Genomic DNA, 25077 nt, shown 5'->3' on the forward strand with positions numbered 1-25077 from the left:
GTTTATTCCCCCTGCCTTCAAAATAGGAGTTAATCCATCTTTATACCTTTGCCCTTGGGCCAGACTTGATTTTCTTTGTTTGTTCTGCTTCTGATCACAACTTGACAACCTTTTCACACATGATGTGACTGATATACCAGGACAAAGCAGCTGTGTGTCTCCCCAGCATGTGAGTATTTTCTCTGCTGAGCAAAATGACTCTTTCCTAACTCTTTGCTGAGAATTTTGGCCACATTACAGGATGTCACTGCTCTACTTGGATTTGCTTGATAAGGAAAACAATGGCAAAGTACGCTATACATATGGTTGGCCAGAATAACTGTTATCTTTCTTTCAGGTGTAATAAAGATGTTCATGTGCAACTTCTTGGGTTATTTCATCTGATGCTCCTGCAATTGGCATCAAAAAAAAAAAAAAAATCAAATCCTATAGGCTGCAATCCAGTTTCTTAGAGGAACTCAGTGTGAAGTATAATGGCACAGAACCGGGGTAGGAATAGCTTACACAGACTGGAGGAGACCCATTGTGGCCCCTGCACTCTCACCTCTGGTGGCCTTGATGGTGCTGCTGTATGCTGCGGTAGCCATTTTAGGGCTGCTGCAGCTGGAGGAGCCACCAGCTGTTGCTCAAATTAAAATAAAGAAGATGACCTAAACATTTGTCCTGGTGAATTGGCCTGGAATGCCAGAATAATACCTCTCCAGCACTGGACTGTAAGATAGCCCTGGTGCAGTTGTCATTGGTACTCTTCATCCATCCAAAGCATTTAAGTTCTGATGCAGCAAGTATCATTTGAATGTATATTTTCCCTAGTTGCCTTCTGGGAATATATGTAGGGAATATATGTAGGAATATATACCTTCTGGGAATATAAATGAAGAGCATGCGTGCGTGTATGTATACAGAGAGAGAGAGAGAGAGAGAGAGAGAGAGAGAAGCTGCAGCCATATGCCAGCACCTGGAGAAAGAACCCCGACATCAGTTGGGGGTAGGCAGAATGGGGCAAGGAGTAGCAGGGCAAAGACTGGCAGGGAGGGGGCAGAGCAAGGCTGGAAAAAGACAGCACTGGTGCCACCAATATTATTGGCTTGATTCGCCTTCCTGGGTCTACTTGGACTTGCATTAGTAAAATAGCTGGCAAGTAGACCCATTTAGGAGGTGGAGACTTATCCCCAGGCAAGGAAACAAATGTGAACCTACTGTCCTTTCGTGTGGCTGTTGCCGGTATATCCCTTGTGGTTCTTTTGAGTCTGTGCGATTCTCTAGGACAGGGGTCCTTCTATTCCCTTTGCTATGTAAACTGCTTTGACATATGTTTTGTTGTTGAAAAGCAGCATGTAAATATTCATAATCATCATACACCTTTCTCTCTGACTTCAGGGGCTTACTGTCTAAATGTTGACAGTTGAGGAGCACAACAAACAAAGAAGTAAAGGGAGAGGCAAGGGTGTCAAGGGATTGGTGTGAGCACATGCAGGAGGTGCACCGGCCCATGGAGACCAGATCCAGCCTCCACAATGGCAGGAGAAGGTAGATCTACTCTGACCAAGTTCAGCTGGTGCAGGGGTCGGGGGATGGATGGAGAGTGGGGAGGAGGCGTTTCAGGGCGGTTGGAAGGTAGGTGGGTGGGGAGCGGGAAGTGGGAAGTGGGACCAGGATCCAGCAGTTCCCGAGCAGTGCAGAGAGGCTCCACTTCAGGTGGTGCAGATCTGAGTACACCTATTGGGGCTGCTGCAGCTCTCCCTGGGGTAAGGGGAAAAGTTTCTTCCAGCCTTGGGCTGAGCGTAAGCCAGCCTGAAACTTGCACAGAATACAGCACAGACTCACCGGCCTACCTGTTCCAGTGCAAGTTAGGATTGTGTTGCCCATTATATCAAAACACTGGGTTTTGAGGAGGTTGTGACTTACCATATGCCTAGCCCATGTGGTTGCCACTTATAAACATTTTGGCTCTTACGTAGTAATTTATGAAAACAAAAGTAAGTGCAGTATAATGGTCTTGAATCAGGGAGACCAGGACACACATCCTGCTCAGCCATACATCACTGGGTGATTTTGGTCCAGTCAAATCCACTCAGCCTATCCTACTCCACAGGTGTTGTCCAGATAAAAAGGGAAGAGTTCCACACATACTGCCCTGACCAACTTGGAGGAGACACAATGCAGACTGATTTAGGGCCCAATCCTATCCAATTTTCCAGCATTGGTGCAGCTGCATTGCAGCCCCTAGGTAAGGGACCAAATGTTCCCATACCTTAAGGATGCCTCTGTGACTGCCTCCCCATCAGAGGATGCAGTGCAAGCCCCATTGGCATGGCTGCACCAGCACTGGAAAATCGGATAGAATGGGGTCCCTAATGTATGTCATGAAGATGAACAGGATTATGTTCTGAATAGAACCTATCTGAACATTCTTATCATCAAAAGAAAGATCCTTTCACATATATATGTGAAAGAATCTTTATCTTGAATGATATAAAAATATGAAGCTCCTGAGCACTGTGGGAGTTTCCGGTTCCAACTAGTGCAAAAACAAAGCTCTGGAGTGTCTTTGGCAATTCTGACTAGTAAAAACTAGAACGCGTTGTACCAAAAACCCCACTGCTTTCATGTTCTGACTAGTTAGAACTCAAATCTCCAAAGATGCTCCGAAGTTCCATGTTCTCCATGAAACTCTGAAGAAGCTTGAAAATGTCAGATTTCGGGTTTTTATGGTAACATATACAAAAAAGGAACAGTATCTGACATGATTATAAAGAATGAAGATACAGTTTGGGAAGTTTTGTGTGTTGTTTAAATATACCGACTGTCCATTCACTGCAAAAATATGAACCAAAATAAAGTTTAAAAAAAAATAAAAGGAAGGATGAAAAGGTTCAAATCTTTAAGGAAGCTTCCTGGGCCTGAATAAACTACAAATATAGAAAGCCTCCAAACTGCAGTGCTCTAGGCATCCACCTGTCACTTCCCACTTTATATACAATTGTCACTTTTTAATTATCCTTTTAATCCCTTTTCTTTGAAAATCTGTTGCCAGCTGATGTTTCATTGCACCAAAGAGAACTCTCTTTGCAGTAGTGTTATCCCCACAGGTAGTGTCATGCTGAGAGTTAAACCATAGCCACCAAATTTAATTTGTTTCATTGTGAGCCTTAATGGCTTATAGCTGTGTTCAGCTTTAGGTGATGTATAAGAATTCTATAATGTGTATTGGTTGCTTTGTGGATAACTGCTTTTTAAACCTATTTTGGATGTTTGTGCCACCATATACTTTCTCCTGGTCATTAAGAAAATGGACCATCTCTTCCTCCAAGCAGAGGATCGTTTTACAAAATTACAACCCTTGGGGGAAAAAATAATCCAAATGCACAGATGTTACAAATGTTTAAAAAAAACATTTATTTACAAGTATTCTTTTTTTTTTTTTAAAGTACAGCATCTTGTTTTAATTTTTGATAATGTGGACATAATAATAAGAATAAAGCTCTTTCTGTACAAAAATACAATTTTCATATGAATGAAAGTTCTTGAATAAATTAAACTATCAGACCCAGTCACTGAATGCTCCGTGTCTAGTCCTACTTGAAAACAAGACAGCAGCTTCGGAGGTCAAGATCCATAATGCATGAACCCAGTTCCTTGTCTGCCCTCTTTCAGGACTGATCATATCAGGGTTCAAAGCTCCATCAAGGAGAAGCAAAGCTCCCTCCAGAGTCATTATATTCATCAAGAATCTGGAGTGCTAAGTACCTAGCAGGAGGGCCTGTGCACCCAGCAGAATCACCCCTCCCTAAGCCTTTTCATTGTATTGTCAGGGCGTTCAAACCAAATTTTCATGCTCATTTTTCTTCATTAGAGTTCTACAAATTGTAAAATTGACTTTTCACCTTCTCTGTAGCAGCAAATCTGTCCCTTTTCTTCCGTTTTCTAAATCATATTGATGCCCAAGAGCTCAGGTCAGTAGAAGGGAAAGCAACAAAGTGGGATTTGTGACATTCAGAAAAGTGCAAAAAAAAAAACCCCAAAAAAACGAGAGAAAGAAATCTTTAGAAACCGAAAGAGAGAAAATAAAACCATATTGTGGGCTGATCTTACTAACATCACAGCCAACCGAAGACTTGTTCAAAAGACTACAATGAAGGCCAAACACAGTCTGGCATTGTCACACTTTCCCTCTTTCCAATTGCCTGCTAGCTGAATTTGTACATGAACAGTTCCTACATCCTGCAGCTTTGACATGTTTGATTGAAAACAATATAAACTAAAGGAGCTTTGATTTGAAAAGCCAAAGAATAGCTCCCCACCCTGCTTTTTTTTTTTTTTTTGGGTGCCTAAAGCCTAACCAGACAAGACCACCAGGCTAATCACTGATCATTTTGCAACTAGAAGAGAAAGGATGCTTTTGCTTCAGTGAGCACATGTAGAGACAACAACAGTCTTCATCTAATGGTACTGGACAAAGCAAGGAGTGCTTTGCAACAAGTCTTTAGGGAGGCTGTGGAAGGAGAAGAGATTCTCTGTGTGCCCGTAACAATAGTCTTCAGAGGTTGCTGGGCTGCTAGGGTTGGATGTGGAGATGGAGAGGGAGGAAGTGGCAGGAGATGCCGTGGACATCCAGGAGCCCGCATCACTGCCTGGGCTAGGCGGGTCTGTGGAACTTAAGTAACTGGCCAGAAGCATTTCTTTGGGAGGTTTTTGGAGGCGGTGATCAGCTAACCTTAAAGTCTCAGAAAGGGCCCAGATATAGTTGTAGGCAAAGCGCAGAGTCTCTATCTTGGTCAGCTTGGTGTCATCTGGAAAGGTTGGTAGGACACTCCTGAGCTCATCCAAGGCTGCATTGAGGTTATGCATGCGATTCCTTTCCCTGTCATTTGCCTTGACCCGCCTTGTCTTTTTGATGGTGTGAAGGACTGCTTCGTTCTTGACCTTGGTGCGGCCCCTTCGCCTCTTCCTATCCATCTCTTCTTCACGCTTTTCGGGGCTGTGCTCTGGGAAAGCGACTGGTTTGGGAGAGGCCAGGGAAGGGGTCTGTAGGCTGCTGATGCTCCCTTCATCATCAGTGAAGCAAAAGGAGACATCACTGCTGCTCTCCAGGTCGGAGTAACTGGTCTCCAGCACAGAGGACATCCTGGACGGAGAGGGGGGAAAAGAGACACCATTAATGATTGTAATGAGAGTTTCTATACCTTATGGCCAGGAGTGGACTAACAAAAGTCCTATATGACTATTCAACTATAGGACTATTCAACTAGGAATAGTCAACTATAGGGATCCTGGACCTTTAACAATTGTATAGAAGAGGGGATTTCAGCAGGTGCAGTTTGCATCTCAAAACTTTTGAAATTCCCTCTCTTGCACAATAGGTTCAAGATCCCTAAACTTTGAAGTTTGCCTGTTCCTGTCTTATGGTGAAAAGGGAAGAAATCAGGGCAGAAATAGGGAATGAAGGGGGAGGGGAACCAAGAAAATGAAAGATAAATAATTTTAAGATGCGGTGGTGATGGGCAGAAATGGGTTAACCCGTTTCTGCCCAGCCCACCGGTGTACACATTTGATCCCCGTTGCGTATATGCAACCTTGGGCAGAAATGGCTTAATTAAGAAAAAATCAAACCCCAACAAATGATTCAAAAAACACATTAAGGCTGAGGAATGAAATCCAGCTGGGAGCTCTCATCATCCTCGTTCTGTGTCAGTGTCCTCTGTTAGGGCGGTCAGGTTTGCAAGCTCAGGTGTGCGTCAAAGTCAAGATCTCCACCGTCTCGGATCTGTGCCAGGGACCTACAACCTCCCGGGTGCTTTTGGGTTCGTTTGTTTCAGCCCCTTCTCTCTCTCCCTCTCTGCGCTCCATACTCACTTGAAGTGAAGGCGGCAGCCGGCGCATCCACGCCCTCGGCGACCGGAGGCGCAACTTACTCCTCCTGGCAGCGGAACGAGAGGGGGACACGCGCCTGCTCTTGTCTAGGGAGTGATCTCCGGCGCGATCAAGTCGTGTGAGCGGGGAGCTGGGCACACGACTGCCCTCAGACATCTTATATACCCGGGGAAACAATGGATCGCGCCCCTCTCGCCCTCGGCCTCCCCCTTTCCCCTTGCTTGCGCCCCCCCCCCCAGCTCCGGCGGAATGAATGAATGGAGGCATCAGGTCTGCCCCGTGCTGCACTCGGGGCCATTTGCATAATGTATGCGCCGGGGATTCCTCTCCCTCTCCCGGGAGCGTGCCTATAATTACCTCTGCCCAATGGCAGGCGAGCGCTGCCGGCCGGCCACGTGAGCCATCCCTGGGCTAAGCCTGCTTGTCGGAGCTTCATTAAGAGAGGAGGGGGCGGGGGCCGGAGGAACAAAGTGCCGAGCCTGCGGGCCAGAGGCTCAGATCCCCCCGAGGAGCCCTGGCGAGGGAGGGCGGAGAGAGACAGAAGGTGCCCGGCCATTCACGGAGCTTGGCAGCGCGCAGGGAGACAGACGCACAGTGTCGGCCCAGCGCCTCTCTCCCTGGCTGCTGCAGCGCGCCAGGGACACCAAGCAGCGCTGGAGCGCAGGCCGCTGCGCTGGAGGCTGCTTCCAAGGCCACCGCCATCTGACTTGGGTGGAGGGCCCTGCAGCTGTTCAGTGCTGAAGGAGAGGTTAGGACTGACTGACAGCCCAATCCTAGCCACGCTTTCCTGGGAGTAAGCCCCATTGACTCCAAGGAGACTGACTTCAGAGTAGACACGCCCAGCACTGGGCTCTCAGGCAAACTCTCTTTGGCCACTGGCAAACTGTCCAGCCCAGCCCCTCTCCCATTGGCCACTGGGTGGCTCTTCCTTTTGTGTTGGCACACCCAAATCAGGCCTGTGCATGTTGGACTCAGAAGTCAGTTGACTTCTGAAGTCATGTTGGACTTGAGCAGCGATGTAATACTGGGGGTGTGCTATCGTCCTCCAGACCAGAAATCTGATGGGGACCTTGAAATGAGGAAACAGATCAGGGAGGTGACAAGGAAGGACAGGGTTGTAATCATGGGGGACTTCAATTATCCTCATATTGACTGGGTCAATTTGTGTTCTGGTCACGATAAGGAAACTGGATTTCTTGACGTGCTAAATGACTGTGGCTTAGATCAGCTAGTCACAGAGCCCACCAGAGGACAGGTGACTCTGGATTTAATTTTGTGCGGTACGCAGGACCTGGTTAGAGATGTAAACGTTACTGAGCCATTGGGGAACAGTGATCATGCTGCGATCCGTTTTGACGTGCACGTTGGGGGAAGAATACCAGGCAAATCTCTAACAAAAACCCTTGACTTCCGACGGGCGGACTTCCCTCAAATGAGGAGGCTGGTTAGAAGGAGGTTGAAAGGGAGGGTAAAAAGAGTCCAGTCTCTCCAGAGTGCATGGAGGCTGCTTAAAACAACAGTAATAGAGGCCCAGCAGAGGTGTATACCGCAAAGAAAGAAGGGTTCCACTAAATCCAGGAGAGTGCCCGCATGGCTAACCAGCCAAGTTAGAGAGGCTGTGAAGGGCAAGGAAGCTTCCTTCCGTAAATGGAAGTCTTGCCCTAATGAAGAGAATAAAAAGGAACATAAACTGTGGCAAAAGAAATGTAAGAAGGTGATAGGGGAGGCCAAGCGAGACTATGAGGAACGCATGGCCAGCAACATTAAGGGGAATAATAAAAGCTTCTTCAAATATGTTAGAAGCAGGAAACCCGCCAGAGAAGCGGTTGGCCCTCTGGATGGTGAGGGAGGGAAAGGGGAGATAAAAGGAGACTTAGAGATGGCAGAGAAATTAAATGAGTTCTTTGCATCTGTCTTCACGGCAGAAGACCTCGGGCAGATACCGCTGCCCGAACAGCCCCTCCTAACCGAGGAGTTAAGTCAGATAGAGGTTAAAAGAGAAGATGTTTCAGACCTCATTGATAAATTAAAGATCAATAAGTCACCGGGCCCTGATGGCATACACCCAAGGGTTATTAAGGAATTGAAGAATGAAGTTGCAGATCTCTTGACTAAGGTATGCAACTTGTCCCTCAAAACGGCCACGGTGCCAGAAGATTGGAGGATAGCAAATGTCACGCCTATTTTTAAAAAGGGAAAGAGGGGGGACCCGGGAAACTATAGGCCGGTCAGCCTAACATCCATACCGGGTAAGATGGTGGAATGCCTCATCAAAGATAGGATCTCAAAACACATAGACGAACAGGCCTTGCTGAGGGAGAGTCAGCATGGCTTCTGTAAGGGTAAGTCTTGCCTCACAAACCTTATAGAATTCTTTGAAAAGGTCAACAGGCATGTGGATGCGGGAGAACCTGTGGACATTATATATCTGGACTTTCAGAAGGCGTTTGACACGGTCCCTCACCAAAGGCTACTGAAAAAACTCCACAGTCAGGGAATTAGAGGACAGGTCCTCTCGTGGATTGAGAACTGGTTGGAGGCCAGGAAGCAGAGAGTGGGTGTCAATGGGCAATTTTCACAGTGGAGAGAGGTGAAAAGCGGTGTGCCCCAAGGATCTGTCCTGGGACCAGTGCTTTTCAACCTCTTCATAAATGACCTGGAGACAGGGTTGAGCAGTGAAGTGGCTAAGTTTGCAGATGACACCAAACTTTTCAGAGTGGTAAAGATCAGAAGTGATTGTGAGGAGCTCCAGAAGGATCTCTCCAGACTGGCAGAATGGGCAGCAAAATGGCAGATGCGCTTCAATGTCAGTAAGTGTAAAGTCATGCACATTGGGGCAAAAAATCAAAACTTTAGATATAGGCTGATGGGTTCTGAGCTGTCTGTGACAGATCAGGAGAGAGATCTTGGGGTGGTGGTGGACAGGTCGATGAAAGTGTCGACCCAATGTGCGGCGGCAGTGAAGAAGGCCAATTCTATGCTTGGGATCATTAGGAAGGGTATTGAGAACAAAACGGTTAGTATTATAATGCCGTTGTACAAATCTATGGTAAGGCCACACCTGGAGTATTGTGTCCAGTTCTGGTCGCCGCATCTCAAAAAAGACATAGTGGAAATGGAAAAGGTGCAAAAGAGAGCGACTAAGATGATTACGGGGCTGGGGCACCTTCCTTATGAGGAAAGGCTACGGCGTTTGGGCCTCTTCAGCCTAGAAAAGAGACGCTTGAGGGGGGACATGATTGAGACATACAAAATTATGCAGGGGATGGACAGAGTGGATAGGGAGATGCTCTTTACACTCTCACATAATACCAGAACCAGGGGACATCCACTAAAATTGAGTGTTGGGCGGGTTAGGACAGACAAAAGAAAATATTTCTTTACTCAGCGCGTGGTCGGTCTGTGGAACTCCTTGCCACAGGATGTGGTGCTGGCGTCTAGCCTAGACGCCTTTAAAAGGGGATTGGACGAGTTTCTGGAGGAAAAATCCATTATGGGGTACAAGCCATGATGTGTATGCGCAACCTCCTGATTTTAGGAATGGGTTAAGTCAGAATGCCAGATGTAGGGGAGAGCACCAGGATGAGGTCTCTTGTTGTCTTGGGTGCTCCCTGGGGCATTTGGTGGGCCGCTGTGAGATACAGGAAGCTGGACTAGATGGGCCTATGGCCTGATCCAGTGGGGCTGTTCTTATGTTCTTATGTTCTTATGTTCAGTCCCACTGCACAATGGCGCCACGACCCGCTGCAGGAGGCCAGAGCCCTCACCCCCAGGATGGACCTCCTCCCATGCAGTGGGCGCTGGGTGGTGGGCGTAGTGAGGTCCCACAGCCCCGCCCCCGTACAGCGGGTTTCTTGGCTGTACCTTTTCATATAATGCAGATATTCTAACCTGCTTTGCTTCATTGCATTCTGCATGAAGTTACACAACAATTGATCTAGAACATGATGGGATTATTCCTACAAACTGGGATTTTAGCAATTTTGGTCACTAGTGGTGTCAAACCCCCCCTCCCCCAGGTGGCACCTTACTGACACCTTTTTGGTTCCATGCTGTGTCATAACATCTCATTGACTCTTTGAACAACCAGTCTCATTAGTCCATTTTGAATTCCGAAAATGTACTTTTTTGTTACATAAGACAGTTGCTTTTTTGGCCATAGCTTTTCATAAAATGGACATATTTCACTCTGGTTTTTTCATTCTGCTGCCAATTACCCATCAAATGGTATATAACATGATGGTATTATGCTTAGAAACGGCGATTTTAGCTGCTTGGGTTCCTAGTGTGCATCACCCCCCCCTTTGAGCATCTCCCGGTGCAGCCTACACCTCCCTAGCAATGCCACTGCCACTGTGTTCAAGTGTGGGTAGGATTGTGCAGGTAAGATTGCAGCCTCCAATTTATTATTTCCCCCATTTCGATTACATGGAAACAACATGTCTCAGATGATTAGTATTAGTATACCACTTTTCAGCAAAAAATTTAAAGCCCTTATTATTCTTTTTTTGCTTCCCCAACTGGAAAGAATTGTATTTCTCCTCTTGCTGCTGCTGTCACCTTCTGCTGTATCCCTTGGGGGGAATTTTGGAGTCTGGAGGTCTTGTTTAGCTAAGGGTACAATTGCTTGCGCTGGTGCAGGTCTGAGTGGACTCATGTTGGCAGATCTGGCCCAGAAAGAGTGTACCAGTGCCACCTGTCCTGCCCCCCTCCTGGGACCTGATCCATCCACTCCCTCCCCACCGTTTCTCATTATGCACCCTCCCCTTTTCCCCACCCCTCTGCTGCTCAGCATAGAGCTTACCTGCTCCGGCACACACTGAATCCTGCACTGGCACTAGTGGGACAGTGCAGGACTTCCTGCTGGCGTTACTGACTCCTATGTTGTTGAAACATGCTTTACAGCACGTTTGCAACAGCCAGTGCTGGTGGAGCAGACGCTCCACTGGTACAGATAGAGGATAGGATTGTGCTGGGAGTGGCTTTTCCTTGGCCTGCAATGTCTTAAATAGAAAATATTCATATTGCAATTATTGGATATAAGTCCTTGATCTCCAGTTCTGAATTATGATCATGTTCACATACTAATGAAAATATTGCTCCTTTCTCCATCCCCCTCCTAAGCATTTTTGGAAAGGAGGGGAAACAGGCAATGCACATTTCCTTCACCTTTCTAGACAGGATTGTTGTCCTGCTAAAGAATTAGGGCTGCAAGCCTATGCACACTTTCCTGGGAGTAAGCCCCATGGAACTTATTTGGATTTACTTTTTAGCAGACCAACTTAGGATTTGGCTGTAAGTCTACAGGTCTTGGGGTGCTCATAAACATGGTTTTATCAATGAAGTCCTAAGTGGCCCTTCTGGCTTGGAGTTCCTTTTATCAGCTGTAACCCTTCCTTGTCAAGGTGATGGTTATCAGTGGTCTAGTAACCACCAGGTTAGCTAGGACTAGTCAGTAAGAACATAATTTGCAGGTTCTCAAACAACTTCAGTGGTTTTCAGGCCATTTCTGAGCCCAGTTCAAAGTACTGACCTTGAGTGTCCTGGAACCTGAGAACTGAAAGACTTACAACAGTATGACCTTGCTCATAAACTGAGGTAATCTTCAGGTGCCTCTACCATCTGAGGTAACAGGGGTGGTGACTGGGAAGTTGCAGCACTCTTCCTGTGGAACACTGTCTCCAGGGACAGTCCCCTGGTACCTACTCTAATATTTTTTCAGTACCAGACTGAACACTCCCTTTGATGGTATTCTTTTAATGCTGCAGATTCACCTGCTGATTTATTTTTGTGTAGCTTTATTGGTTTTTATTGTTATGATTTTCTTGTTTTTATTAATTTAGATATTTGAAGTCAACCTGGAGATATTTGTAATAGATGGTGGGATTGAAACCTGAAAAATAAGCAAGAAACTAAATAAAGGTGAAGTCAGACTTGAAATAGACTCTGACAGCCCAGTCCTTCAATGTCGTGGCGCCCTGGGCTGCAGTGGTGCCAAAATGGTGGCCGTAGAACCCTGAGGGCATCAAGGCTACTGCCAAGGTCTCCTCAGGGTAGGGTACATTTGCACCCTTACCCTGAGTAATGCTGTGGCAGCACCAATGAGTCTCCTTGACTCTGTGCATGCATTTGAGAGGGTGCAGAGCTGAGGAGACCCATGTCAGGTCACCTGGCTTGGAAGGGGGTTAGGACGCTATGGCAGAGGCTGCTGCCATCTCTGTCCCCCCTGACCTGATCCCTCCCTCCACCCTGCCTCAACTGAGAAGTCTTACCGCCAATTGATGCTGGAGGAGCCCGGGCCGGCTGTCCACATGATGCTGAGGCCCAGCGTCAACTGGAGGGAAAGCACTTCCTCAAGTGCTGCAGACATGCCTATCGGCACATTTCCAACACCAAATGCTGGTGCTAGGGCTGTATGGGATTGGGCCCTTAGTTTCTCTGTTAAATGGGCAAAGAGGCACCTTTCAAAATGGTGTCTTCTTATTTTTCAGAGTGGTAATCAATTGTCCTTCTTCAACCCAGCATGACATCTTTTCCAGTGGCTGTTGTGGTATCTTTTTAAAATTGTGAGCCCTTTGGGGAGAGGGAACCAATTTTTTCTTTGTGTAACTATGTAAACTGCTTTGTAAACTACTTTTTGTTGAAAAGAGGTATGTGCGTATTCGTAATAATAGTTCTTAATAATAATAATCTAAACCACTGGTTCCCACTTGTGGTCCGTGGCCAGAGATGGTCCACAAGACCCTGAGAAGTGCTCTGTGAGGTCTCAGGAAAAGAAAATCACCTTTGATCACTTCCAGTGTCTTGTCGAGCAAGCAATCTCCTACAGACCACCAAAGAGGGCAGAGAATGGACTACCCACAGTCACAATCACTGAAGTGTCAGCTGTGGTTGAGGGCAGTCCCATTCTCTGTCCTCTCTGATAGTCCATGGGGGAGCGCTTGAGAGACTGACCATCAGAGAGGGCAGAGACCAAACTCCCCACAGCCACATGTGGTCCATGACTATTTCAATTTTTGCCTCAGTGATCTGTGGGCTCCTAAAGGTTGGGAACCAGTGATCTAAACAAAGGTTAGAAGGGCTAATTTAATAGTTTGAGACTTTCTCATACTTTGTACATTCATGTACGGTTGCATTTATGTTGCTTTTAGGTATGGGAACATCTTATGTGTTGAATACATTTGAAACGTACAATTTGAGGGGTGTTTGAAAATGGTTTTATTTTGTCACAGATTTTGTGATTTGAAAGACAGAAAGCAGCGTTATGTGTTTTTATTCCAAGACTCATTTATATTTAAACATTTTAAAAGTGTACTAGATAGCTGATATAGTTTCAGCAGATGCAGCCACAATATTATTTCTAACTGGAATAGTAATCTGTTTTAATTTCAGGAAAATATCTTAAACACCAAAATGTGGTGTTTTGTGTTTTTATTCGGATATTTTAAACATAAAATGCAGTGTTTTGTGTTTTTATGTGTTTTAAAAAAAATAAACCCTCTAACAATTTGCCACTAAAAAGTGGCAAAATGTTTCAGTTTTTCAGACAGTGAATGGTTTGTATCAAAGACGGACCCATAAAACATATTCTTTCATCAGCTTTTAGCCATAATCTACATTTTTCTCATTTGTTTAAAAAGATTTTTTTATCCGACAGATAAAAACATCCATATGGAATATTGATCACAGCACACCATAAAGAGAAAAGAATTTTGCAAACCATCCGTATGCTAAAATTTGTTTGCATAGTCTAGTCAGTGAATCCTTAAGAATAGCCAATGCACTGAAAGAATGAGGACTGATTCATTTGCAAACAGAAAGAATTGCTAAATTTTTTGGATAATTTATTCCCAATGAATAATTCAGCTTGGCTCAATAGCAGGCAGTCTACTAATTTTGTGAATAAATTGTTCAGCCAACAAAGATAATACCACTTACACTTTTTTAGGCCTGCTTTTGATGGAAGTCACTTGGCGTCTCAAAGACTCATTGAAGTCTCAAAGGCGTCAAAAGACTCATTGACGTCTCAAAGATCAGGAGTGAGTATTTGACTGGGAAATATGTTAAGAGAAGTGACCATATCTGTACAGATCATTCTGTATATTTAAATACTGAAAAACATTCACATTGTCTGAAATTAAAATGGTCATTTCCCCTATGTGAACTTTATCAATAATGGATATGCAGGAGATGTAGGGTTAGCCTCGATTGGTTCATTCTCTCTCTTTCTCTCAAAATATACAGCTGTTCTTTCTAACAATGAACTTTGAGAGTTTCTAGCTGTATTTTGTATGCCTAGATCTGTTTTTATTATTTTGGATCATTTAGATCATTTAGTGGTGAACTGTTTATGAAACCTTGGGAGATAATTGGGTGATTCCTCAGTTGTGATTGAACACTGTCTTTTGGTTGTGTTGGCAAAACACAGTTTAAAGGGGCAGAGATGGGACCTAGGAGGGGGTGGGATTGGGCCCAGGAGGGGATGGGATTGGCAGTGCTGGCTCATGCCTAATCCTATTACCCCTCCCGGGCTTGAAAGCCTTACACAGGGCTTCTCAAACTTGTGCCCACCATTTGGCAGGTGCAGGTGCGAGTAACCCCATTGATCCGGCTGGGGCTTTACCTCTTACTCAAGGAGACGTACAGCCTCCTCCTTCCCAGCCCCTGATACAGTATGAGCCAAGCAACCCTGTTGCATTAGCGCTGTTTAGGATTGGGCTGTGAATGTCTTGTTTCAGTTTTACATAAGGAAAGCCCTGCTGGATCAGGCCAAGGGCCCATCTAGTCAGTGCAAGGACTCATCCAGTTTCCCACAGTGGCCCACTAGCTGCCTCTGGGAAGCCCACGAGCAGGAGAGAAAGGCACACTTCTCTCCCACCTGCATCTGGTAGTTCTGAGAGTGGGTTGATGATGAAACAGAGCAGTGGTTCCCAAACATTTTTGACCAGCGGCTCCCTTGACCTACTGGGCCAATGGCCACAGCTCCCTATTAGGGCTACAATCTTATACATTGTAAAGGGTGGTGGAGATTTTTGTGGCTCCCCTAGCTGGTTTCCACAGCTCCCCAGGGAGCCTTGGGTCTCAGTTTGGGAACCAGTGAAATGCAGAGAAGGTGAGGGAATGACTATATTCCTTTGCTGCTATTAAGCAGACACTTTTGTAAAAAGATTTGTCTGATCTGTTACTGAAAAGAGCATTCCAGAAAAAAAATCCCTTTTCATGCTTTCTCTAGATGTGCTGATGCAGTTGTATGCTAAGAGGCTGTTCCTTGAAAATGTTAAATGTCCATTTCAGTTGTGTTCCACTGAGACTTACACAGTTGTCTTGTGAAAAGTGAATAAGGAACATCAGGGCCTTTCCCAGAAGACACTTCAGAATCCATTTACAGTTCAATTGCAAACTACAAAAAGGAACAGAGGCCCTAGCGTTTGCTGACACACTGTGAACTATTAGGTACATTTTCGATGCTGAAGATGGTTAAAACCTAAACTACGTTGCCTCTTTGAAAGCACCACTGGACCCGATTCACCCAAACTGATAGCTGCTTGAAATCCAAACCAGGCTGTCCAGGCTGTTTTAAATGGTCCCCACACAGAGCCACTCATGACCTGGGCTTGCCCTTCACTACATGAAATCTGCTTCTCTTGTTTGCCGTACAGATGTTTCAGTGCTATTTGCAGATCTGCCCTAAAAAATTATATGCAGTGGAATAGTGAAATTGGCAACTCCACATGCAAATGAGTGGTTGATTTCAAACCTCCATCTTGTTTCTTGTTTGTGTACATCAGAGCTAGGGCTGCAGCTGCCTGAACACACACGCACGCACGCATGCATGCAAACCACCCCACTCCGGTAATAACTAAATGCAGGAATTTTGAAGGCAGGTCAAATGACAGGCAGCCCAGTCCTGAGCTGCCTGGCATGCAGGGCTGCAGCGGTGCTGAAAATGGTTTCTGCTGCATCTTGAGCACCACCTAGCCAGTGCTGGTGACTCCTCGGGAGAAAGAGGACTTTCATTCTATGGTGACCCAAGGGTCAAAGTAGAATCAAGAGCCTCTGTGTCACGCCAGCAGCCCAACACGGAGGCTCAGGATCTGGTGGACTGTCCCGCCTACCCCCTGTCCTGCTTCCTCCCCTCTGGCATGCCTTCTCCCAGCCCTCCCCCTACCTCCCTCTCCACCTCCTTCCCGCCTCCCCGAACGCACCTACCTACATCTCCGCTGCCCAGCAGTTCGGGTGACCATGGAGCAGCAGAGCAGTGACGGTCCACTGGTGCTAGCCCAGTGCCAGCTGGTGCTGAGCTAGTACCAGACCAGCACTGAGGACGGCAGATGTGCCTTATGCATGTTTGCGACAGTGCGTGCTGGTGATAAGCCGGCGCACACTGTTTAAGATTGGGCCCATAGTTCTTTACCATGCAACTGTCAGCCCACAGTTTCTCTTCTCAGTATTACTGGAGCAGAATGGGTTTGGACCGTAGAGAAACCACACTCATGCTGTAATGGCAAAGTATGAATTAGGCCCAAGTCCTTATTCTCTAAATATAATGATGAATTAAAGAAATAGACTAATTTTCTCAGATTAATTTTCAAAAATAAGTGCCTTCGTTCAACATATTTTTCAATAATGGAATATTCCCTTTTAGACCTTATATTGCATCTCAAGTTATCTGAAATTCCCTGAAAGAATTTGGGAGTATAGATTGTAAACAGTGTTCGCTTTTTCCCCATGAACAATTCCTATTTGGTATTTGGGTTGATATGTTTGAGAAAGGAGAAAGAGTGACTTGGAGTGTGCATGTACAAATTTACATTAATGTTCTAGTTGTTCATCCCCTGCATTTTGAACTTGTAGGGACAATGAGAAGCCAGTAAGAGAAACAATGATCATATAATTTCTGGGCTTTTAAAATTTTAGACACATGTTTAGGACTTCACAAAATTACTGTTGCCTATGAGCACAATGTATTTTGTTTGCAGCAATTAAAATGTTTTAATGAGACAACCATAAAATCAACCATTAATTATTCTGTTTCAAACACTTCTGGGTCCTTTTGAGGCAGGTCTATTTAGAAATAGTTTAGAGAGTAGCCTGCAGTTTTATTCTTTCTCCAGTATTATACACAGGAGTGGAGAAGTCATTTATAAATAATTACACAATGTTTTGGGTCTTTGGGCTTGTATAATATATCAAAGCGATTAGTACATGTATTGTTCCATTGTAAATGGCTTTTTCCCCCCTTTGCTTCCTTTCAGTTTCACTTGCCTTGTATTCTATCCAAACCTTTTTCTCGAAATCCTTTGTCTTCTTCATTCTTTTAGCCTGTTACAGTGCAGGGGCTTTCTTCTTATTCAAACACTCACAGCATGAGCAAAGAAAGCTACTTCTGTCGCATCTTAAGTTTTACCATAACTTTTTGGCATTTTTCCCCCCTTCCAATTTCCCAGACTATTGATGAGGAGGCCAACATCCATCAATTATTGGTGCTCCTGGTGAATGTTACGGCCTAAAGGTTTTAGAAGTCTCACTTTCTCGGTTTTGTTTTGGAGACAAAGAAAAGAGGATTCCACATAAACTGATAACCGTTGGCTGTGCTTTGTTCTTCCTTAACACTGTTCCTGGTCCGTGGATTTTATGGTTATCAGAGGGTGCGTGTGAGGAGGGGGAAGGAAGGGAGAGCTGGGCATTTAACTTACTTCTTTTATGAGCAGCCTAAACAATGGATTTTCAACCCAAACAATATCTGTGGCAGAGTAACAGTTTAAATGTCAGTCAAACACTCAGCGGTGGAAAATAAATGATCCAGACACAGGACAGTGTAAAACTTCCCCCACCCACAATTGATTGAGGAGGCCATTTTCAAAGAGATTCTAATGTTGATGGTAGAGAGTGCTTGTTGCATTACCAATCAGTGCAATTTAACCTTATTACCCCCTATAAAGTGAGAAAATACAATTTCTTCTCTCTCTCTCTCTCTCTCTCTCTCTCTCTCTCTGGAGTACAATGGGGAGAAGACTTGGAGCATCCTGTATTGAAGAGGTCCTTGTGTCTGGCATTTCTGCCTAGGGATGAAAGAGACCAGCCAAGATGATTCTCCAAGGAGATCTGATAGGATTAGACCACATGTGAGATAGGATTGCAGTTCAATACAAGACCACGTGAGAAAAAAATGTAACTACTATATTTTTCAAAGTTTCAACAAAGCTAATCCATGTTATCCAAGAAATAGAGAGGTTGGTTGAGGGGAATAGACAAGAGTACAATGGTAGTAAAACTGCTAGAAATTTACAAATTATTTGCTTTTATCCCTTTTTGAATATTGGTTCATCTGTGAAAACAAAACTCAGCAAAATGAACACTGTCTTATCTTAAAGTCCTCTGTACTTCATGATGATAGTATCCTATGGGGTGGGGGTAGGCAGGGAAAGAAGTATTTTGAGGTAAGGAAAGAAAAAAAATCTCAGCAACGACTACATAAGGAAAGGGGAAAATTATGAAATAAAGAAGAAGGTGGGGGGGGGGGAGAAGGAAAAGAAAGGGAAAAGAAAGTGTGTAATTGCACTGAATTGAATTTCCTACATGGCAAGAGTCTTAAAAGCATCGCTGGTAGATAATCTGTAATAAATAGTAGACTGTTTTTCTGGAGCAAAGGTTCAGTTCAAATTTCAAATTGAAATTAGAAGTAGTAGCAGTAGTAGTGTTCATCACATATGGTTGAAATAATGTCAGACATTTATGGAAAAAAACAAAACAAAACCTCCCACTTCAAATTTATTCCCAAGTAATATCAGGATTTTCCTGGGTAGCACTGAGCAATCTGCCAGAGCTACAAACCTGTTTACACATGGACAGGCTACTAACCATAAATGTTCAACAGGATGAATACACATTGCTTACTTTCTGTTTTGCAAGCCTTCCCTCTCTCCCCCACCCCGCCCCATTTTCCCCCCAGCAGAAGTGGGGATGGATTTGCTGTCATTTGCATAGCAGGTGCTTGATTCTTGTTCATTCTTAGTTAAAGAAGTTTTAATATGGGATAAATTGCTAGGAATTAGGAGGAGACTGGAGACAAGAAAAGGAACTGTATAGTCTCTCAGCCTAGCTTGAAGAGAAGAAAGCCTAGAGTGAAAGATTCTACTACTACTATTACTACTAATAAAAAATAAATAAATAGATAAACTATTTTGCACTTTTCTTTTGGAGTGCAGTAAAAGCAACATAACTGTCCTCTAGTAGGCTATGAAATTCAGTTTTGGACTGGGTAAAGCAATGATCCCAAAGAAGACAGTAATACGATTACTGTCCCACAGATCTTTGAGTCAGAAACTCTGGTAGAAGAGTTTAAAATGTTAATCCCTGGAATAATCCCTTCCTCTGGCATTGTACAAGTGCTGCAGCCACAAGAGATTTTCTTATTTTTTTTTTCCACTCTTGTTTTTAAAGAACAGGGGGGTGGGCAGAGGGCTTGAAATCAAGCGAGGCAAAATAGGTCTATTGCTTGGAATCATAATGAATTCTCTACTTCAATGGTTCAATTGTGTTTCATTGCAACTCACAATTCAGGGAGGATTCTCCTTCATCTTGGTAGGTGAGGAGCGGAGAGGTATCCTTTAGTATTGTTTGATTTTGATTGTAAGACACCTTGAATAATGTCATAAAATTAAGGTATTGACACAAAAATTAATAAACAATAAAAAGAGTGTACCCAGTAGTGGGGACATGATCTAAAACATCTATGCTTTTATGAAAATGATGGTTGCCAATTCCTAAGTAATTATTCAGAATCGACAGTCTCATGCACACTTGGCAATTCCTGGAAAGTTCCATGCAAATAGAGGCTTCTTAAAAGGTAATGGATTTGATCAGACGTTACTTCTTCCTCAGTCTCAACCATTGCATGGAAGAAAGCAAAGCCACACCTGTTTCTTCTGTTTCGGCTCACATTCACCTGGTGTGAGACCCGGCTTCACACATCCATGTAGAGATGAAATGTCCAAATATAGTCTGCAAATGTAAACTTGTACACATGTACAAGTTCACATGTGTGGGCCATATTTGGAGAGTCCAAATGTACATGTGTGAGTGATATTTGACCATATTTGGATGTTTCAAATGACACATGTATGTCAATCTCATGCAGTCCATTGTGGGATTTTTTTCCCCAGGATATTGATCAAGCACTTTTGACTTAGGCCCAACTGATTTCATGTTTGTAGGTCATATTTGGATGTTCAATCCCCATGTAGATGCATGGAAGTAAGGCCAACAGTACTAGGGTTTTTGCATCCTGGACAATTGTGTACTGGTCAAATGCACCCTGGTCATTGTATGCCAGGACACTTGCACCTGTTGTTTTTAATTTTTTTGCATCCCCATTATTTACATCCTAGTGTAACCAGACAACAAAAAACTATGACAGGGCAACAAACCCTATGGTATATATCCTAATCCTCTTACAGCCCAATCCTGAGCTGCCTGGCGCGCGGGGCTGCAGCGGCACCGAAAATGGCTGCCATCATATCCAGTGTTCTCCAGGCAGCCGCTGCCTCCTCCTTGGGAGAAGGGGACTTTTGTCCCCTTCCCCTGGGTAAACTGAGCCCCGCAATGAGGCTGCTTGATTCTACGTCAACCCAAAAGTTGGCCTATAATGAACAGCCTCCATATCGGTCAGCCTGCCCGACACAGAGACTCTGGATCCAATGGAGCAAAACTTCACCAGTCCCGCTTCCTCCCCATCCTCTCACCACACTCCCTTCGCCTACCCCCACCTTGGAATGCCTTCTCCCTGCCTCCCCCCACACCCCCACCTACCTCTCCGCTGCTTGGCAGTCCATGTGACCACCGAATGGTGGAGCTCTGGCACTCCACAGGTGCCAGCCCGGCTGGCATCATTGGAGCACCAGTGCTAGGACATGCAACAGTGCTTTATGGCACGTTTGTGACTGTGCACACTGGTGATGAGCCAGTGCACAAAGTTTAGGATTGGGCCCTTAGCTCTAACCCTACCTTTGCATTTTAAAAATAAAGAAGTACATCTAATATAAATACACACATATTGGGACACAAATGTCTGGGACAAAAAAAAAAGATGCAAATGTCCAACACTGGGGGTGCAATCCGAACCCCTTATGTCAGTGCTTTCCAGCAATAGCATAGCGGTGCCAATGGGACATGTGCTGCATCCTGCAGTTGGGTGTTGCTCACGGAGACCTCCTCAAAGTAAGGGAATACTTGTTCCCTTATCTCGGAGCTGCATTGCCCTTATACCCATGCTGGAAAGCACTGACATAAGGGGTTAGGATTGCACCCTCAGATGCATTTGGCTGGGACACGAGTTGTCTAGGACACCATGGTTCTGTCACCTTTTCAAAATCTAATGTGCTGGGAGAGGTCATCTTAAGGTTTGGGCCACTGTGTAATCAATATGCACCCAGTTCTACTTTTTATTTTCATCTGATTCCAGGTAGGCAATGAAGGCCATGAACCCATGTCTAGGCACAGTGATGGACTGGATATGGGTTAATTAGTTGAAACTTTATCCAGACATGACAGCGATGTAGGAGAGCTGATTTAAACTTGAATGTATAGCCAGTTCTGGTTGGGCTGGTGTTATGTATGCAAATTATGTAGGATTGAAATCCTGCATAACTGATTGGCCCAGTCTTATGGCTGGCCAATTGGGTGGTGGATTGAAATCCCACCGTCTGATTGGCCCTCTAGTTTAGTGTTTCAACAGCAGCAATGCTGGGGAAACTGGGGTATAAAGCCAGGGCTGTTTGCCTTGTGTTTTCATTGCCAGATTCTGTTCTGCAGATGAAATAAATGTGTTGAGCTGTTATCTGTATGCCTTCCTTTATTCGCATGGACCCAGTATTTAACAGGTGGAATCCCACTGAAAGGTGAGTGCACAGTTTGGGGATGCTCCTGGACCTGGCTTTGCTCCTGATAGTGAGATGGTGGCTGTGACCAGGAGTGATTTGACAGTTTTGGCTTGTGCACCATCTGTGCTCCTTCCTAAATGAGGCAGTTCTGGCCAATGTCGCACCTACTCTAGTTACATGAATGTCAGACTACTGCAGGGCTCCTCAGTACAAAGGTGGCACTCACCCACTGCTGACTCCTGCTCTACTGTCTCTGCTGATTTTCTGTTTTTTTCTGCTTCCTCCTTCCACATGCCTTGTGCTTCAGACTGCTGGACATGTGGAGAGCAGAGGGTGGAGTAGTTCCTTTTCCCCTCTCCCACACTTCCACTCCTCCTCTTTTCCTCACCAGGCAGGCAAGGACCTCCTTCATTATCCTCTGCCTTCCTAAGGGCACAATCCTGCCCTTCACTTGGGATGGTGCAAGTCTCTTGCGCCATCCCAGAAGGCTTGCAAATGTGCCATAAGGAGGAAGCTGGGCTGGCACTCAAAGAAGCACTGACCTGCGGAGACTGACGCAAGCCTCTGTGCCTGCTTCCTCCACATGGGTTGCGTTGGCCTGGCCAGGCCAACACAAGGAGAAAAGGCAGTCACAGGACAGGAGATAAATAAATAGACATTCTTTCTAGTCATAAATTGGGTTTGTCATATGCAGATTGTCTGGGCATCAAAACAGGCAGAGTGAGAAGGCAGGCCTGGGATCTGTGGTAGGAAGACCTGTGAGATGTTAACTTCCATGGATTCCAGAAGCCAAGGTTTTTACATGGCCCCATTCATTAAGGCAGCAGGAGAGTTCCTTGCTGTTGTTCAGTTACTCAACTCCATCTGCCCAAAGATTATTGTCCTCACCTACCCCCTGTGGCATTTTAATGTGGATGCCATCTTATTTCAGAACACAATAGCTTCACAGTCTCTGTGAATTCTTTGAATTCTGATCAGACAGAAACTAAATTCAACTGGGCCAACGTGTGAGTTTCCACAGGCCCAGCCCAAACTGAAGCAGCAACCAAAGTAGTGCATGAAGTAGTTGTCCAGATTTTCCAACCACCTGGGGGGGGGGTGGAGAGGTATGCACCATCTTCTGCTCCCAGGCTCCTCCTATTTACAAGGAGTGGGTGGGAGGAGGAGGATGCGGAAGAGGTGAGAGGAGTGCTCCTTTTCCCAGTTGCTCTTTTGAAGAATAATTATTGGGAGAGGGACAACAGCAGCCTCCTACTTTTCCTCTTCCAGTACCACCATGATTTTTGGAGCAGTACTGAAGGATGAAGGTTGCTACCACCCCAGTTAGGAAGGCAACTGGGTGAAATGGCCAGGCAGGCAACAGGCAAGAGGATTCAGGGCATCCCTACCAGTTTGCCATCTCCCCTTAAATTTTTTATATTTCTAGTTATAACATGCTTCTCGTTGATGAATTCTGTTTTTCAGATCCCTCAGAATTTCCAACAATGTTTGTCTCTGTGTGTGACTGCGTTGTGTGAGGTGTGGTTGTGTTCTGAGGGTCTGTCGGAATACAAATGCAAACATGCTAAAGCAACAAAAATCCAGCAGTTGGATCAAGTTTTGTGTTAGCAGTATGCTTCAATTTTCTTTAGGTGACGATAATGTTTTTATGATGCTCAAGGAAATGATTCATATCTCACCATAAATGAAGTCAAGCAGGCCTGATGGAGATGAGGGATGGGAAGTTATTTTGAATGATGGAATCTCCTAGTTCAGAGGTTCTCAAACTTCTCAGGAGTAAACCACCCAAGATAAGTCTTTGCAGGGGATAGGGCAAAAGGGGCTGTTTGTACTTACTGAGGGCTGCTGCATGATCCAGGAGTTTCAGGGAGCCCCACCCAGCCCTCTGCAGGGCTCCGACCTGTTGAAAAAAGTGATCAGAAACCATTTCTGGTTTTGCATCCAGGAAGTGGTTTCTGATTGCTTTTTTCAGCATTCCAACACTCAAGGAGCCCTGAGGACGGCTGAGAGGGGCTCCCCGCAACTCCTGGATAGTACAGCAGTAAGTACAAACAGCCCACTTTGCCTCCCTTTAGCAATGCGATCCTGGGGATTGCATTGCTACCTTCCTCCTTAAGGGGCGGGGGAAGGGGGACTGTGCCTGTTGTGTCTCTGTTCTGCTTCTCCCCTCTCTGTGCAGTCAGGGAATGTTAGCTCTGCACTTGCATTCTTGACTGAACATGGGAAGCAAGCAGGATAACAATATCCTCACAATAACCCTGTGAGGTGGAATAGGCGGAGAGAGGGTAACATAGCCCAAAGCCACCCAGTGAGATTTGAATCTAGGTCTTCCCAGCTAAAGGCCAGCTGACTCTTCTATGGTGAAATATCATAATTCTCTGCATAGTACTAATTGTGCTTTTGTGCATGATTGCATCTTGATAACAACAACAACAACCTTGAACCTCTGAAACCCCAACAGCAAAATAAGTTGGTTCAGTCAAACCAGCACTTTACCTGTTCCATATCACTGGAACCTTTATGGCATTCTGCAATGAATGGACCAAACTTACAGGCCTTTTATGACAGTGGGACTGCTGTCCTGATGGCATAAAAGACCCTGTGATGGCATAACGATTGCACCATTACTGGGCTATTTGAGATCACTGCCACAAGACAGCTGCAGCAGCAGATCCCCCTCGCCACAGACTCCAATGGTACCAGGGCAAGTAGGCTGGCACAGGGGACAGTTTGTGGTCTGAGGATACCCATACAATAACATAAGAACAGCCCCGCTGGATCAGGCCACAGGCCCATCTAGTCCAGCGTCCTGTATCTCACAGTGGCCCACCAGATACCTCAGGGAACACCCAAGACAACAAGGGACCTGCATCCTGGTGCCCTCCCTTGCCTCTGGCATTCTGATGTAGCCCATTTCTAAAATCAGGAGGTTGTACATCCACATCATGGCTTGTAACCCATAATGGATTTTTCCTCCAGAAGCTTGTCCAGTCCCCTTTTAAAGGCATCTAGGCCAAATACCATCAGTACATGCTGTGGCAAGGAGTTCCACAGACCAACTACATGATTGGCCAGAAGGTGAGTAAATATTTTTACTCACCTCCTGCAAGCTCTCTGATTGCCCTTCACCACAGCATAGAGCACACACTCTGTTTGCATGGCTCCATGCTATAATGTGGAGGAGGATAGGATTGGGCTGTAAAACTGGCATTTAAGAAGATGATAGACCAGCAAAAACGCTCTTGGAAATACGCACAGTTATGTGTTCTCACAGCAAGTGTGAGCTTACTTTATAAATGCATATGGGGGGGGAAGAATTCTT

The 25077-nt window shown here is 45.2% G+C and overlaps 1 protein-coding gene across 1 annotated transcript; it reads right to left on the bottom strand.

Moving 5' to 3' along the window:
* Window positions 1–4443: 4443 nt before the first annotated feature.
* On the bottom strand, window positions 4444–5127 carry NEUROG1 (neurogenin 1). The gene has a single exon (XM_066618129.1). It carries the CDS (start codon window positions 5125–5127, stop codon window positions 4444–4446), a length of 684 nt encoding a protein of 227 aa, XP_066474226.1.
* Between the last annotated feature and the right edge of the window lie 19950 nt (window positions 5128–25077).

Source organism: Tiliqua scincoides, chromosome 2, assembly GCF_035046505.1.
Source record: "Tiliqua scincoides isolate rTilSci1 chromosome 2, rTilSci1.hap2, whole genome shotgun sequence".
NCBI classification, from domain to species: Eukaryota; Metazoa; Chordata; class Lepidosauria; order Squamata; family Scincidae; genus Tiliqua; species Tiliqua scincoides.